General features: G+C 38.3%; 1 protein-coding gene across 1 annotated transcript in view; it reads left to right on the forward strand.

The window, feature by feature from the left end:
* Nucleotides 1–17,229, forward strand: part of UNC80 (unc-80 homolog, NALCN channel complex subunit) — a 222,439-nt gene that overhangs the window by 198,413 nt on the left and 6,797 nt on the right. The window contains exons 57-61 of the mRNA XM_049888066.1: nucleotides 1,856–2,040; nucleotides 3,177–3,342; nucleotides 4,757–4,936; nucleotides 10,119–10,257; nucleotides 13,048–13,104. Coding sequence (XP_049744023.1) covers nucleotides 1,856–2,040; nucleotides 3,177–3,342; nucleotides 4,757–4,936; nucleotides 10,119–10,257; nucleotides 13,048–13,104 — 727 coding nt within the window. The remainder of the gene's footprint in view (nucleotides 1–1,855; nucleotides 2,041–3,176; nucleotides 3,343–4,756; nucleotides 4,937–10,118; nucleotides 10,258–13,047; nucleotides 13,105–17,229) is intronic.

A 17,229-nucleotide genomic window follows, 5' to 3' on the forward strand; every position in this document is an offset into this window, starting at 1 on the left:
TCATCAAAGCAAGTCTTGGGGGATAGTATAAGATAAAATGATAAAAACAGGTTGTTGGCATTTGGGGTGTTTGAACTGTATCATAAAGGGATGTGTTTGAAAATTATGTGATTGACAATGAAAATGAATGAGAAAAAGAACGGATGCATGTGCACAGGACTTACCCATACAGGTGACTCAGTTGCCCAGAAAATGAAAAAGTAGGGCTCCAGTAAAATCTAGACACTGAGGAAGAGCCCGGCATGACGTTTGAGATTGCACAGAGGGTGATGGAGAGAAGGAGTTTTACGTGTAGGACAAGGATATGAGAAAAAACTTGGAGAATAAGTATTTTCAATCCATTTTACTTTCTCCCTTTTTAATGGAGGACATTTGCTTACTTGGCCAGACTAGTGGGCTCTGTTCCTTTTGACATTTATTTTTACATTTATTTTGCACCCATATTGTGTGCCAAGCAGTGTTTCTGTACTTTCCATGTACCATCACACTTAATCCTCACATCCTCATAACAATAATAAGGAGCAAACATTATCATTTTAGGAACGAAGTAGCTGAGGACCGGAAAGATTAAGTAACTTGCCTAAAGTCACACGGTTAATAAGTGGCAGAGCCAGACTTCAGATTCAAGCCATCTGACACCAGAGTCCCTGTTCTTGAGCTCGTTGCTATGTTGTCTGTGTGTTGAGTTGATGGAGGGGGAGGTGGAAAACAAAGTGGTAGAAACACAAAGAAGGCTAACAGGCACATGACAGTAGAAAGTGGAGCTTTGCTTTTTGTTCATTTGTTTGTGTAGCTGAGCGAGAGAAATTGAGGTGAGCAATCGCCATGAAAAGTGAGATTTTGAAGAGGTAGATGGATAAGAAAGAATCTTGTATGCCTTCTTATAACATGGTTCTCTCCTTGACATGCTCTAAAGACAGAAAAGGTATATGTGACTCTTCAGGGATTTAGGAAGTTGGATTGTATCTTTTAGATGCTGAGATGGGCCTTAAGATATGATCAAGAAGGGCCACCCCATGGCACACTTCATGGAGAGAGTTGACGTGGCACAGAAAGTTCCCATCATAATCTATGAACTATTTACGATACTCTATTTTGTGCTGACCCACTGCTGGAAAATCTGCTATCTATAAATAAATATAGACTGTGTGAGGGCTGCCAGAATCTGGGGAGGAAAGAGATATTGTAAAAGAAATCCAACAGAGTTTAGTAACACACATGATGCGCAATATGAGACAGAATTTGTGTTTTTATTAATGCTCGTATCTAGAAGGATGCACTCAAACACATTAACTGGTTCCTTCTGGGGAGAATTTTGGAGGAGGTCAGGAAGACAGCTGGGAAGGGGAAGGTCTTTATTTATACTCTGTGTTCTTCTGCATGGTTTGATTTAATTTTTAATAACAAGAATACATTATTTGTATGCTTAAAAGGAAAAATGAGATCTTAAAACACCCCTATTTCAGCTTGGGATGTGAGTGATATGCTGGTAAAGTCAGAGAGACAACAATTTCAGAAAGTAAAACAGCTGCACATCCTGTTTCGAAAACATTTCCCTTTCAAGTCTATGAATCGTTTTGCTCTGTATTTTTCCAAAATGGTAGATAAATGCACCTAAGATATCTGTGTCTCCTAATCAGAACTAAAACACGGGAATCACAGAAATGCTTGGCCTGATATAAGGAACACTCCCTGTGGAGTGCACATAAGATTTTGGAAAGATGGGGAGAGTGTAGAAGTTGAGAAAATTGTCTGCCATGTGAAGAGTACTGGGCGTGGGCAGCTGGGTGTGAGCTGCAGAGTTCCTCCCAAGCACAAGTCCACAGGCTCACTTTTCTCTTTTCCTGGTGTGAAGCCCTGAAGGTGATTCTCGTCTGCTTTGAGAGGCAGCTTGGAAGCCAGTGGTACTGGCTGAGTCTCCAGGTGAAGGAGATGGCTCTGCGGAAGGTGGGAGGCCTGGCCCTGTGGGACTTCCTTGACTTCATCGTGCGGACGCGAATACCCATCTTCGTCCTCTTGCGCCCTTTCATCCAGTGCAAGGTGTGGTGTGTTCATTTTCTTAAACAACACCTGTTGTCGTTGAGTCACTTCAACTCATAGCAACCCCATAGGACAGAGTAGAACTGCCCCATAGGGTTTCCAAGACTAAATCTTTACGGAAGCAGACTGCCCCATCTTCTTCCCACCCTTAAACAACAAGACCCCATGAATGTGCTGCTTCGGTTCAGGCAAGATTATGACAGAAATGCTCATAGGATATACTATAGTTAGGAGAGCCTGTTAACGCCACGCTTTGGCAAAAGTTTGGTGCAAAAAATATATCCCAGAGGATAAAATTTCACATTAGAAGTATTTTCACAGTAAGAGTTTTATTAGAGTCTATATAACTTTGGAAACCCTGGTGGTGTAGTGGTTAAGTGCTATTAGCAGTTCGAATCCGCCAGGCGCTCCTTGGAAACTCTATGGGGCAGTTCTACTCTGTCCTATAGGGTTGCTATGAGTTGGAATCGACTTGGCGGCACTGGGTTTGGTTTTTTGGGTTTTATATAACTTTACCCTCTCCCCACTCAAGAAAAAAAATTACTGGCCCTATTGAATGACTTGGAGAATGTTCTCCTTTCATGGCTGAGGTCTGATTTTAAATAAACATATGAGAAAAAAAAAAAGTTCTTGATGGCACAGTGGTTAAGCATTTGGCTGCTAACCAAAAGGTCAGCAGTTGGAATTCACCAGCTGCTCCTTGTGGCAGTCTGTTTCCATAAAGATTTGCAGCCTCAGAAACCCTATGGGGCAGTTCTACTCTGTCCTATAGGGTCACTATGGGTCAGAATTGACTTGACAGCAAGAGGGTTTTTTTCAGCAGAACTTACAACATAAGTAGGTAGGAGCTTCCAACTTGAAGGAGGTAGGAGCCCTGGTGGCACAGCTGTTAAAGCAATCAATCTACTGCTAACTGAAAGGTCAGTGGTTTGAAACAACCAGTGGCTCCACAGAGAAAGATATTGCAGTCTGCTTCTCGTAGAGATTTACAGCCTTGGAAACCCTATGGGGTCGCTATGAGTCAGAATTGACTCGATGGCACTGAGTTTGGTTTTTTGGGTAAAGTAGGTAAAATAATTAGCCCATTTTACAGATGGGAAAATTGAGGCCCTGAGAATATCATGCCTTCTTTTCAGCTTCTGGCCCAACCAGCAGAAAATCATGAAGAGCTTTCTGCTCGGCAACATATTGCTGACCAGCTGGAGCGACGCTTCATACCACGGCCTTTGTGTAAGAGCTCGCTCATAGCTGAGTTCAACAGTGAGCTCAAAATTCTCAAAGAGGCGGTTCACAGTGGATCAGGTGAGGATGCAAGGGGGTATTTGGAACTTGTTTGACTAATGGGACTCACAGCCTACGAAGAGTTCCCTCCATCCAGTCCACCACTCTTTTTGGAGCCATGTATGAATTAGCCACTTTGGCACACTGTTAGATTTAACCAGGTGATCATGGTCAACCACAAAAGAGAAATTAAGTGAGTGGCATAGGAGTTTGATTTTATTCCTTTTCTAAATACTTATTTTTCAATTTCCCATTTCAGTAGCTAAGCTCTGTTGAATATTTAACTGAAAAAAAAAAAAACTGTTTAAATTCTCACCTTGATTGCCCTTTTAGTAAGGAGAAAGGGGACTCACATTCACTGAGCATCTATGATATGGCTGATCATTTCATATGTATTTTTTTTTTAATTTAATCCACACAAATACCTGTAAGGTACGTAACTGAAAGTCCACTTAAACAATGAGGAAACTGAGATTATAGAGGTTAAAGAATTCACACATGTAGAAAGTGACAACAGTGAAGGGGATTTTAAGCCAGGTCTGTAGGATTATAAAGTCTCCCTTTTCACAAATTGGGAGAGGAGAGTTGAATTAAAGTTGGCAGGCCAGGAGGGCCTTCCTTTATATTATTCAAAAGATTTTCTTTGGTGTGCAGTGTTTACTTTTTACCATAATATTAAAAGCAGATTACTGAGGAAGGAAAATAAATTACTACCTGCCATTAGAGGGCAGTCATGACCCATGAGTAGACTATGATGTGCGTGCATTTCTTCCCAAAGCTTTTATTGTGGTTTACAGTCAATGTGTTAAAGACAAAAACATTGACAAGTACCATCTTGGTGAAATTCATATGCATTGCCATTCAAATATTCTATTTCATAATAAAATAGTCTAGCATAGAGCCATGGGATATTTCATAAGTTGTAATTTTCAAAAAAGGAGAATGAGAACACCCTGTCTTGATTTTGACTGTGGGGTTCGTATTAGACAACTTATTGACTACTTCCATATGCTTGTATTAAATAGGTAAGTTATATTTCCTGGTGAAAACTGGCAAGTTGGAAACTACAATTCAGGTCAAAATTAATTTGTATCCTACCCGCTTGGAAAAATAAATAGAAAAGTAATAACAGAGAAAGCAATATTGGAGCATTTTACATTGTTAGAGATGTTATGCCCTCACAAGGAAACTATTCAACTGTAAGTACATCAACAGCCAATGTTGATTCTTCAAAAAAAAAAAAAAAGAGAGAGAGAGAAATGTCCCCGCTTGCATTTACTACTTTGCCCTAAAGATCATTTGTCAGGGACACACTATTTAACTGATCTTTCCTAAAAATATACAAGTAGAGAAGACTTCGAAGCATTTATTTTTGTTCAAGATCCTCACCATGCATTTCCTTTGGTCTCTCACCCTCCCCCCTCCCACCCTCCAGCCTACCAAGGGAAGACGTCCATCAGTACCGTGGGCACCTCCACCTCTGCTTACCGCCTGAGCCTGGCCACCATGTCCCGCTCCAACACGGGCACCGGCACCGTCTGGGAGCAGGACAGTGAGCCTTCCCAGCAGGCTTCCCAGGACACCCTGAGTCGGACTGACGAGGAGGATGAGGAAAGTAGGTCACTCCACAGAATCGGGGCAGGAAGCACAGCTTGGCCATGCCAGGGAGGGCTGGGAAGGATTTCTGGCTTTTTCAGTTCTGACTCCCTAGTCGTTTTTACAAAAAGAATTCATCATGCAATTGTAATGGATGCCATGATTCCTAATGCCCACTCTTCTATAAATTCCTTGATATCCTTGGTCATTTGGAAGAAAATCACACACACACACAAAAAAAAAAACCTTTAGTGACCACTAAATTTTCTTGGAATCTGTATATCCAACCGTTTCCACTAACTCATTTTAATTGTGTTTAAATAATTAAGGAAAGCATGTATTTGCCTTTTTACTGAACATACTGCTTAGAGGGTGACCCCACCGGGCAAAGAAAGCGGGTAATGCATATGCTCAGGACTCAGAAAAGAGCAGTTAGCTACACCAGCCAGAATGTAAACCAGCAGGCTGTTTTGAGGGGATACAAACCAAATTTGAGTTTAGAGAGTCCCCAGTGACTGGGTCAGTCTGGGGACTTCTAATACACATGCTAAAGGTATTGCTGTTATAAACTGAGGAAAAATTGAGTCAAGAAAAACATTTTATATGTATGTTTAATAGGAGTAGATTTTTAAAAGTATAAGGAGGGTGTCATTTAACGGGTTTTTATCGTATCAATTATTTTGCATTTGTATCTTAAGGCACTCTGATAGAACATTTATAGCAAAGTGTGCTGTCAATGCCTCAAGAATGAGAACAAAATCTAGGTCTCTACCTAGCACCTCCCCATCTCTGAACTAAATTAAACAGAGGATATGGGAATTGAGGTTAGAATTTTAATTAACTAAGATGAATGAAAGTATTTTAATGCCTCACTACAGTTGGTATATAGGAGAGGGAAAGAAATTAATGCTTTGTCAAAACACATATAAGTAATATTTTCAGATCTAGCTTCGGGTTTAATCAGATAACAAAGTGATAATCAAATTGTCCTATACAAGACCGGCAGACATGCTTGTTTCTAAATCACCCTGAGACTGCTCGTGGAAATGCCTCTAATACTGTAAATTTTTACGATTTAGAGATCTTGTGCAGGATAGGAAAATATGGAAAAATCTTAACCAAGAAAACAAATAAAATAAGAGAGGCAAAGGATTAGAAGTTTGACTATTTGTTAAGTCCCAGTAATAGTTCAGACTTATAGTAATATCTATTTTTCTTTAATGCTTGAAGTGGTTCCTCCCAGCAATTTTTTTTTTTTTTAATGACTGGAAATGATACTAGCCAACTTTAGTAGAGCTAAATATATTTTGCAGGTAACTTTATGAATAAATAGATGAACTAACCAGTAGGAAGGAGTTAGGGAAGAAAAGTAGAGAAGACATAAAAACTGGGATGTCATTGGCCAAGAGCCAACACACAGACAGCTAGACTAGATGAGGAGGGGGGCGTGGGGAGGCATGCAATATTTACTTATTTGTTTGTTTTTGCTAATATCCCTGCTCTCTGACATGACAACAATCCCAATGAAAATAGAGTTGCTAACAAATGGTGTGGTGTGGCTGTGATGTATTAATTTATTTGAGAAGGGTATGAAAGTCAGATTGTTGACTGCTATGAATTAAACTATCTTCCCATTCAATTATGAAACCTGTATTAAGACCTACCGCATACAAAATGAGGAACAAGGAAGTGTAAGAAAATATGTTCTCTACCCTCTAAGATCGTAGATACAGTCTTGTAGAGATGATAAATACTTGAAACAAAGAACACTGAATAGAAGGCAGCACATGACACATCACCAAGCAAATATTGAAGGAGTAAGTGTTAAGTGATATATGAGTTCAAATAAGGGGGAAAAAATCAATGGCATCTGGGAAGGCCTTTGTAGAAATAGCTCAAGCTACCCTATCACTTCTTTCATATTAACGCACATCTGCCGATTTCTTTTCTCTGAACACAAGTAAAAAGGAAATACCATTCTGTAACAAAAATCTGTTTCAAGTCAGTCATCATATAGCAAATTAAAAGTTCTAGCACTTTTAATATTCCTCTTTTTGGTTCAGAACAAGTTCAATTAGAAATATGTCCACTTAGGGTATTTTAAATAAATGATGTCAGATGATATTACATAGTAGTATAAATCCCCCAAACACAATATATTTATCAAAATATGTTTACTATTCAGCAACAAACAACATCAGCTCAATTAGAATGAGACCAACTTGTCAAAATTACTGTGCTAAAGTTAATTTTATATGGATTTGAATACACTTATTTTTGCTTCTAGGGATTAAAAAAGATTACATACTCAAAATTTCAAAATTTAGGTTAAAATAGGCATTTGTTTCTGAACTTTATAGGTTTTAAAATATTTTTTCCCTAAAAAATACCCGAAACAGTCTTCCTCTAAGTAGTCTGAAAAAGTACTGAATGTAGTGTTTGAATGTCAAGGAAGTATAATTGACTCCTTCAACAGTAAAGTCTCCTATTGAACTATTTGAAATACCAACACTCATCTGTCAGTTTGTTGCATAAAGATTGATATCCTAGGCATCAGTGAGCTGAAATGGAGAAACTTAATATCATTAGTCAGAACAAGGCCAGGGGCCAACTGAGGAACAGACCACCAATTGCTCCTGTGCAAGTTCAAGTTGAAACTGAAGAAAGTTAAAGTAAGTCCACGAGAGCCAAAATATGACCTTGAGTATATCCCACCTGAATTTAGAGACCATCTCAAGAATAGATTCGACACACTGAACATTAAGACCAGATGAGTTGTGGGATGACATCAGGGACATCATACAAGAAGAAAGAAAAAGGTCATTTAAAAGACAGGAAAGAAAGAAAAAGTCAAAATGGTTGTCAGAAGAGACTCTGAAAGTTACTATTGAATGTAGAGCAGCTAAAGCGAATGGAAGAAATGATGAGTAAAGGAGCTGAACAGAAGATTTCAAAGGGCGGCTGGAGAAGACAAAGTATTATAATGAAATATACAAAGACCTGGAGATAGAAAGCCAAACGGAAAGAACGTGCTCTGCATATCTCAAGCTGAAAGAAATGAAGAAAAAGTTCAAGCTTTGAGTTGCAATTTTGAAGGATTCTATGGGTAAAATATTGAACAACAAAGGAAGCATCAAAAGAAGATGGAAGGAATACAGAGTCACTGTACCTAAAAGAATTGGTTGACATTCAACCATTTCAGGAGGTAGCATGTGATCAAGAACCAGTGGTACTGAAGGAAGAAGTCCAAGCTGCACTGAAGATATGGGCAAAAAACAAGGATCCAGGAATTGACTGAATAATAATTGAGATGTTTCAACAAATGGAGGCAACACTGGAAGCACTCACTCGTCTATGCCAAGAAATTTGAAAGAGAGCTACCTGGCCAACGGACTGGAAGAAATCCATATTTTTGCTCATTCAAAAGAAAGGTGATCCGACAGAATGTCAAATTATGGAACAATATCATTAACCATTAACCCTCAATGAGGTAGACTGACACAGTGGCTCCAACAATGAGCTCAAGCATAACAACTATTAGGAGGATGGCACAGGACCCGGCAGTGTTTCGTTCTGTTGTGCCTAGGGTCGCTATGAGTCGGAACCGATTCAACCACACCTAACGACAACAACAACATCATTAATATCACACACAACTAAAATTTTGCTGAAGATCATTCAAAAGCAGTTGCAGCAGTGCATCGACAGAAAACTGCCAGAAATCCAGGCAGATTCAGAAGAGGACGTGGAACAAGGGCCATCATTGCTGATGTAAGATGGATCATGGCTAAAAGCAAAGAATGTCAGAAAGATGTTCACCTGTGTTTTATTGACTATGCAAAGGCATTCAACTGTGTGGAAAATAATACATTATGGATAACATTGAGAAGAATGGGAATTCCAGACACTTAATTGTGCTCATGAAGAATCTGTACATAGACCAAGAGGCAGTTATTTGAACAGAACAAGAGGATACTGCATGATTTAAAATCAGGAAAGGTATGTGTCACTTAAGCTATATGCTGAACAACTAATCTGAGAAAGTGGGCTGTATGAAAAGAACACAGCATCAGGACTGGAGGAAGACTCATTAACAACCTATGATATGCAAATGATACAATCTTGCTTGCTGAAAATGAAGAGGACTTGAAGCACTTACTGATGAAGATCGAAGACTATAGCCTTCAGTATGGATTATACCTCAACATAAAGAAAACAAAAATTCTCACAAATGGACCAATAAGCAATATCATGATAAAAGGAGAAAAGATAGAAGTTGTCAAGGATGTAATTTTACTTAGATCCACAATCAATGCCCATGGAATCAGCAGTTGTGAAGTCAAACAACATACTACACTGGGCAAATCTGCTGCAAAAGACATCTTTATAGTGTTAAAAAGCAAAGATGTCACTTTGAGGACTAAAGTGTGCCTGACCTAAGCCATGATATTTTCGATCACCTCACATGCATGCAAAACCTGGACAATAAATGAGGAAGACCAAAGAAGAATTGATGCATTTGTATTTGGTGTTGGCAAAGAATGTTTAATATACCATTGACTGCCAGAAGAAGGAACAAATCTGTCTTGGAAGAAGTACAGCCAGAATGCTCCTTAGAAGGGAGGATGGTGAGACTTTGACTCAGGTACTTTGGACAGATCAGGAAAGAACAGTCCCTGGAGAAGATCATCATGCTTGGTAGAGGGCTGGCAAAAAAGAGGAAGACCCTCAATGAGATGGATTGACACAGTGGCTGCAACAATGGGCTCAAACATAGCAACGATTGTGAGAATGGCGCAGGACCGGGCAGTGTTTCATTCTGTCGTACACAGGGTTGCTATGAGTTGGAACCAACTCGAAGGCACCTAACAACAATATTGAACTATTCCTAGAATGTTTTACAAATTTATAATTTAGCTTTTCAGAAATCTTTGATTTGCATATTCCCACTGACTTTCACAGATTATCTAAGTATAAAAATAAAGAAGCTTACATTTAATTTATGAAGGCTGTTCTAGTGTAGGAGGATGGCAGATGTGAGAACGTGAAGAATTATCATTGGCCTCTTTTTACACATAATAAACTAAGCCCCTAAAAGCTTTAGAGACTGCCCTAAGGTTGTACTGAAGGAACCCAAGCACAGCTTTGGTTTGGATTTTCTGATTGGCGATTTCTAACACTCATTCCTTTGTCGCTTTCAGATGACTCCATAAGCATGCCCAGTGTGGTAAGTGAACAAGAAGCTTACCTCCTGAGTGCCATTGGAAGGAGGCGATTCTCCAGCCACGTCTCCAGCATGTCTGCACCTCAGGCTGAGGTGGGCATGTTACCCAGCCAGAGGTAAAGAGCCATGGATATCGTATACTCTGCATTTGGAGGCAAAGGTAGAAATTCTGAAAATTCAGTCCTGTTATTCTACTGAGGCTGAAAGAAAAGCAAGCAATAAACTTTTCAACTAAGGTCCTGCAAGCAACAATCTACAGAGAGTTTTCTAAACCAGGCCAGTAGATGGGATCTCAGTTTTTGATCCAAGGACTGTCTCCCCTTAAAATTTTTCCATAAATAGACACATGGTTTTTTTTCTGGTTGTCAAATGACATTCTTATATTTCAGATTTATTGTTAAGCCCCATTGTCATCAGATCGATTCTGACTCATACTGACCCCATAGAACAGAGTAGAACTGCCCCATACGGTTTCCAGGGATGTAATCTTTATGGAAGCAGACTGTCACATCTTCCTCCTGTGGAGTGACTGGTGGGTTTGAACCACTGACCCTTTGGTTAACAGCTGAGTGCTTAACCACTGCACCACCAGTGCTTCTTGACTTGACTTATTTAGCTGAGCTAATAATGAGTTTTTGTTATTCTAATACAGGACCAGTTTGGTTTTTTGGTACATATAAAAAAACTAAGACCCCAAAAACTTTAGAGACTACCTTATGGTAGTACTGAATCCAAGGAAGGCACCCAAGCACAGCTTTGGTCTTGGGTTTCTGATTGTCATTTTATAACACTCCATTTACCTAAACTTAAGTTTAGGCTTCTGATACAGTACCAGAATTCAGTTAGAAGAACTGATCCTTAATCAACCAGAAAAGGGCCTATGCCACCATGTGTGACCTTGGACAAGTCATTTAACAAAAACAGCCCACAGTTTTCCCACTTGTGAAATGAGGTAGCTGGCTAAAATGAAATTTAAGGTAACTTCTCAAGCTGTAGTTCTACGATTCCATAGCTAAATGCTCTTACGCATTTTCTTAAAAATAGGGCTATGTACAAGTAAACAATTTTCAAGATGTAAAAACACAATGAAGGTATAATATAGAAAATTATCTGTCATAAGAGTAAAAATATCTATTTCAGAACCTATGATATTTTTACTACAGGAATTGCATACTGTCTTTCATAGAATTGGCCTTACATGTTTTCAGCTAGCTTGCTGTTTATTGATTTGTCTACCTATTTGTAATACCTGTACATTCAATGTAGTAAAATTTATGCATAGAAAATAATAAAAACCAAGATGCATTCTAATGTTCAGAAAATTCAATTTTTATGCAGGTATAATTACCCTGAACCCAAATCCTTTAACAAAAAATTGACGAACTGTACAAATGAAATAAAATTTGTGAAATAGCCTAAACGTAGAGAATATCAAAAATAAGGTAAAATGATAAAATATGATTAATAAGTAAATTCCATACTTTTAAAGAAAGCAATATTTTATAAAAGTACTACTTAATTACTGCAAAGATTAACAATATGTAAGAGGTCTGTCATCGTAAAAGACTATTTTACCTACCACTTGGCAATTTACCCTTGGAAAAAAGTCTTAAAAAGAAAGTTTGTGCGTAGAATCAGAGCTAAATTATAAAATATTTTTTTTAAATGCTGTGAAGTCATACAAGCAGCTAATATTGGTAGCTATCCATTTCTTTTTCATTGCTACCAGTATGCAAGTGTCTATCAAAAAATTTTTAAAATCTAGCAATTGATTTAAAAGTTTAGTTTTAATTAGGGAATTACAGAATTTTTTAAATAAAGTTCTTTTGTTACTTACCTAAAATAACCAGGCCATCAGTTCCATTTGTACATAGGGCTTACCTCATTTCTAGAGAGAAAATTTGTTCTATTATGGATATACTAGAAAAATATGTATATATATATTTAAACCCTTTGGGCTTGAGTCATAGTTTGGAAGACAAGTAAAGGTGATACTGTCTATGCATTAGGGAAAGTGAGCCTCTTCCTGGGGACGGAGGCAATCTTTTGGCACAGGCACTCCAGTTTCCTAAATGGTTGCAATGTGATTTCATTCAGTGTAATAAGTATTTATTAAATGCCTTGTGGGTGCTTAGCTCAGTGCTAGTCACTGAAAGAAATAAAAGTATAACAGTTTTGGCTCACAAGCCTCAATTCACCTGCATCCAAATAAATCAATAAACTATGTAATTAATTTCTCACCAATCTGACAGGTATCTTCTTTTGGCATTTACAATTCAGTCACTCAGATAGAGAGTGAGGAGGTAAATTCAAGTTCCATGAGAATTTTCTAGGGTATCTTCCATTTACTTGCATCTTCATTGCAAAATTAGCAGGACCAGTTGGGTTATTTCTGTTCTTTTAATAGCATCAGTTCTAAGAGTTTCATTGTGGTAGTTCATGATAAGTGGTTTCTGTGTGATAATTTCACAACGCACAAGAAAAAAAGCAGGGTTCTGGTCAGTGAGACATCATGTACATAAAACAGGTTAAAAACAATAAGAATTCAGCCAAATGGTTACCAGAGGAATGATAGTTCCGTCTTCTATTGATTCATTCTGCAAAGCGTTTCAGAGCTCGTGTGTCCATTTTGAGCTCATTTTAAGTCCCAGCTCTTGACCAATAAATAGATCACTCCTCTGAAAGTCCTATTCATCCAAGTCCCTCCTCCCCCATTGCCTTGAGTCCTATGTCTTGACAAACCCAGCACAAGGTGAAATGGTTGACTGTCTCCTTTTCCTTCCTCGTTCTGTTAAATTTATTTATTTAATTTTGGTTCTTGAGAGCAGAAAATTGCATGCCGTTTTTTCTTTTATTTTTTTGCATCTTCTTTCCCTAAATGCTTCATCTCCCTACCCCTCCTGCAGTGAACCTAATGTCCTCGATGACTCCCAGGGCCTGGCCGCTGAGGGCAGCCTCTCTAGGTACAGTGTCAATGCTACCTGTCTATTGGTGTCTGTCCTGGGAAACTACCTGTTCCCTGTCTCCTCTGTCTCTCTGTCTCCTCTCGCCCCGTCTTGGTATCTATTTCCATTCCTTGCCCTTTGTTGTTCATGAATACACAAGCCTGGAAGTCAAAGGTGTAGTAAACCCTCCTTCAGTTTTGGCTTCAGAACTTAATCAAAAATGGCCTAAAAAGCTTACTAAAAAAACTGTGTAGAGTTCTTTTCAGGGCTCATCCCGTAGATGTCGAAAAAGTTTTGCTATACCAAATGCTAAATTTATCCTATCTATTCATTCGATCCCACAGTGGTATTCACTAAGAATTGTTTTTTGCAGAAGCTTTTTAATACAACTCCCCACTATCAGAAAGCCCTTATTAAATCCAGTCAGGTCTTTTAGCTAATTCCATGGATAGTAAGAAAACAAACAATGATGCTATAATAAATGTAACAATGTCAGTATAATTTATGTAATTCCCTCATGTAGATGCACACTACTTGGCAGGCTTTTACACTAGCTTGTTCAAACAACACTTACATAAAGAATTTGTATCCCAGCACAAAGATGACTCCAAAACTTGCCATGAGATACAGGTCCAAACATTTCTTGGTAAGTAAGAGAAATCTCATGGAGCAAACAACAATTTCTTGGCTGTTGGCTTAAAGCTTCAGAAAGGGGGACTGCACCTTTAACACTCACATAAACCATGTCAAACATTCCTAATCTTGTGCTGTTGATTCACACCTCTCAACTAATCCTCATTAGGGGTAATGCTTCTTGTTCACCCTAAGACTGCCCTTGTTCCATCTCAAAGAAAACATTCCCTTCAAGGTTTGCATTACATAGTGAGTATAATATATCTGTGTTTATTGCTTTATCATAAAGATGAGGAAATGTTGAGAGGCCGTTCCTGTGAAAGGTTGTTTCTTGTTTTCTTTTTGTTTTATTTGCATCTTGTTCAGATTTCACATTTTCTTTTGCAACTGAAAATGGGAAATTTAGTCCGTCATCAGGTGTATCTTTTTTTTTTTCAACTGGACATTCATGACATTCATTTGTGTTTGCGAGCCCTTGCATTGAAAGATCAGTCTCTTATTGGTGGTAAACATGGTACCTGCTGCAGAGTCCAGACATAATTCCATTAGCAGGAGCTTTGGAGACAAGGAAGAAGTTCAGAAAGGAAACAGTCCTCAAGATGGCTTCCCTTAATCGTTGACAGTGTTTGAAGAGATCTGACCAAGGCTTGCTCGGTGGCCATTGCTTCAAAGAATGCATTTGTTTTATGCTTAAAGTTACATTTGAGATAGAAGAGTCTTTGATCAGGAAGTACTTTCAGTGGAAGTAGAATGTGTTAAACCAGACTTCCATTTGACCAGTTTAATGCTAGAGTTTTTCTAATAAGGCCAAATTCTACTCTTGCTGAGCAAGTGTCAGTCTGGGTTGGTGAGAGAAGATGGGAGTTTGAGTTGATTTTTATGAACCTCCAAAGGATCTGGCCCTCTTCTGGCAGGCTCAGAATTCCATAATGATTGACTGGGATTTATGCAAATCAACCAACCTGCCCTGGATCCAGTGTCACTGGGAATAAACCCAAAGTTCTTGCTGGGCAAGACTAGTTCAGAGCCAAACTATAAAACTCATCTGCAGCTGAATTAGTCAATTATGTCAGCAGAATTCTGATGACTGTTTTAGATCGACTGTTGTTGATCTCTTGTTCCTATTACCGTTGTTTTTAGTTCTGGGTGTCAGTCACCTTAGTTGTGGTCATGAAGAACCAGAAGATGAGGCATTCATTGTAGATTCTGAAATAATTCTGTTCAAGCAGTGGCATTCCTCCAGCCACCCAGTAACACATCCACCTTTGCCGTACACTGCGAATGGTATCTCCCGAGTGCCGTTGTGTCACTGAGCTCTCTCCGAAGGTGAGGAGCTTCTCACATTTACTAAGAGGTGGGTTTACAAAATAGGATATATACTTTTTATATTTAGTTTCCAGGCTTTCTTATTTTGGGCATGAGACTTCTTTATGCTTCAGCTTCTTAGAAATTCTAAAGACGCAGAAAGGCATTAACCATGTAAGTTACCTTTAGCCCACACCAGAGCAGCCAGGACCTGAAATACACCCAGAACTAAAAAAAAAAAAATGGTGCCATCGAGTCACTTCCAACTCACAGCCACCCTATGCATGTCAGAGTAGGACTGTGCTCCATAGGGCTTTCAATGGCTGATTTTTCAGAAGTCGATTGACTGGCCTTTCTTCTGAGGTACCTATGGGTAGACTCAAACCTCCAACCTTTTGGGTGGCAGCCGAGCACGTTAGCCATTTACACTACCTGGGGACTCCACACCCAGCAGTGCTTGTAAGGAAAATCTGGCTTTAAGAGAAAGCATGTCTAAAGAAAAGCAATAGACCTTGCTGTTTTTTCCTCCCATAATATTTCACTAAACTTTCATGGTAATTTGCTTTTGAAAGAGCCCTCGTTTTAGGCAAAAGGGACAAATTGAACTGAGTAGGCTAAATGAGGAAGAGACCAGGATAACACTGATGAATAGAAGGAAACCAGTAAAAAAAATCTGCATTTTTTGAACGTATGCTAGTTTTTTTTGAAAGATTCATCACAAGGAACATCAGCCTGTTAGAAGCACTATGCTCTGAAAAAAAGATTTTTTTCATTTGGAAATTAATAAATTGAAATCATGTTCCCTGGGAGAGTTTTCTTCATTGGAGCGTTACTCTAAGAGGTAAAGAAATTAATTGTAGATATTCCTTTCCTGTCCTCACTGTAAACACACACACAATGGACATATTTTCCCTTCAAAAGAATAGAGACATATAGAAGTACTTAAGACTGAATGTTTATACTTCAGAATTAGATTTTTTTTGGACACGTTGGAACATTTTGAAAGGCAAGAATTGACAATCAGCTCTCATTTTTAAAAAGAGATTACAGTGCTATTTGATTCTGTAAGGGTAATTTTAATCATAGTGGAAAATAAGATCATGGCTCAAGTTTGAACAAGATCATATAGTCTGGGTGAGATAAAATAAAAATAACCCTTTTCAGTAGAACCCATCTCATGATTATCCACATTTTCAAAGTGTGAAAGCTTGCCAAGTACTCTCAAAGTACAAAAGAAAAATAAAGCCACCTTTTATGTAGCTGAGAATTAATGGCTAGGAAAATATGTGTTGTGATACACAGATATGTACTTTGCCATTGCTAAATCAGTTCTTAAGGGATATCTAAAATCCAGACTATTCCCCCTTTTAATCTGATTCCAGCCTCTAACTTCTAAGCGCTTAAGAAACATTTTCTTGGATGCTGTGGAGGCTCAATAAATTTTAAACAATAATCTTTTATTGGGGAAGGGGAAGGTCAGATTTACTCTACTGTTTATTTCCCTGATCTCAACAAATGCCTTCTGGCTTCTTTGGTGATGGCTTTATGCAGTCCCATCATGAGGCAATCACTTCAGGGTAGATGGCTATGCTTTGTGTCTTGTGTTCTACTTCCAGACTTCTCTAACTATATTAAAATTCAAATTGAAAGTATAGATAAGAACAATACAAGTCACTAACTCACTTTTCCTTGTGCTGATCTCACCCAGGGCTTCTACTTAAATTTTGTATTAGGAAACATATTTCGTCCCATAAACTTTTTTGCAGTTTGAGATAAGTGATATGAATTTTTCTTGCATTACTGAATTGCCCTTGTTTTCCTATCCTTTACTGGAAGAAATACCACTATGAGGCAGTCTTTATTTCCTTAGAAGACACATACATATTTCTACACTGCAATCCAGGTAATCACTCTGAAACAGGAAGAAAGAGATAATTTGTGCAGAATTGTCCTCCTAACATTGTCTGCATTTCCGTAGGCTGTAAATTATTTCCCTATGTTTTGAATAAGGTGTTTTTGGTTTCTGTAGACAGTTCTGTAAAGCCAAAGTTGTATTTACTTCTTTAAAACCTGAATCATTATTTGGTTTGCTATAGTGGTATTTATTACAGACTCAAAAATACAAGGGATGATTTATTTCTAAATATTTTATAAGATGTTAGCTTCAATCTAGAAGGTTTTATTTGCTTTTGTTCTTATTGTTTC

The sequence above is a fragment of the Elephas maximus genome, chromosome 6 (assembly GCF_024166365.1).
Source record: "Elephas maximus indicus isolate mEleMax1 chromosome 6, mEleMax1 primary haplotype, whole genome shotgun sequence".
NCBI lineage: Eukaryota > Metazoa > Chordata > Mammalia > Proboscidea > Elephantidae > Elephas > Elephas maximus.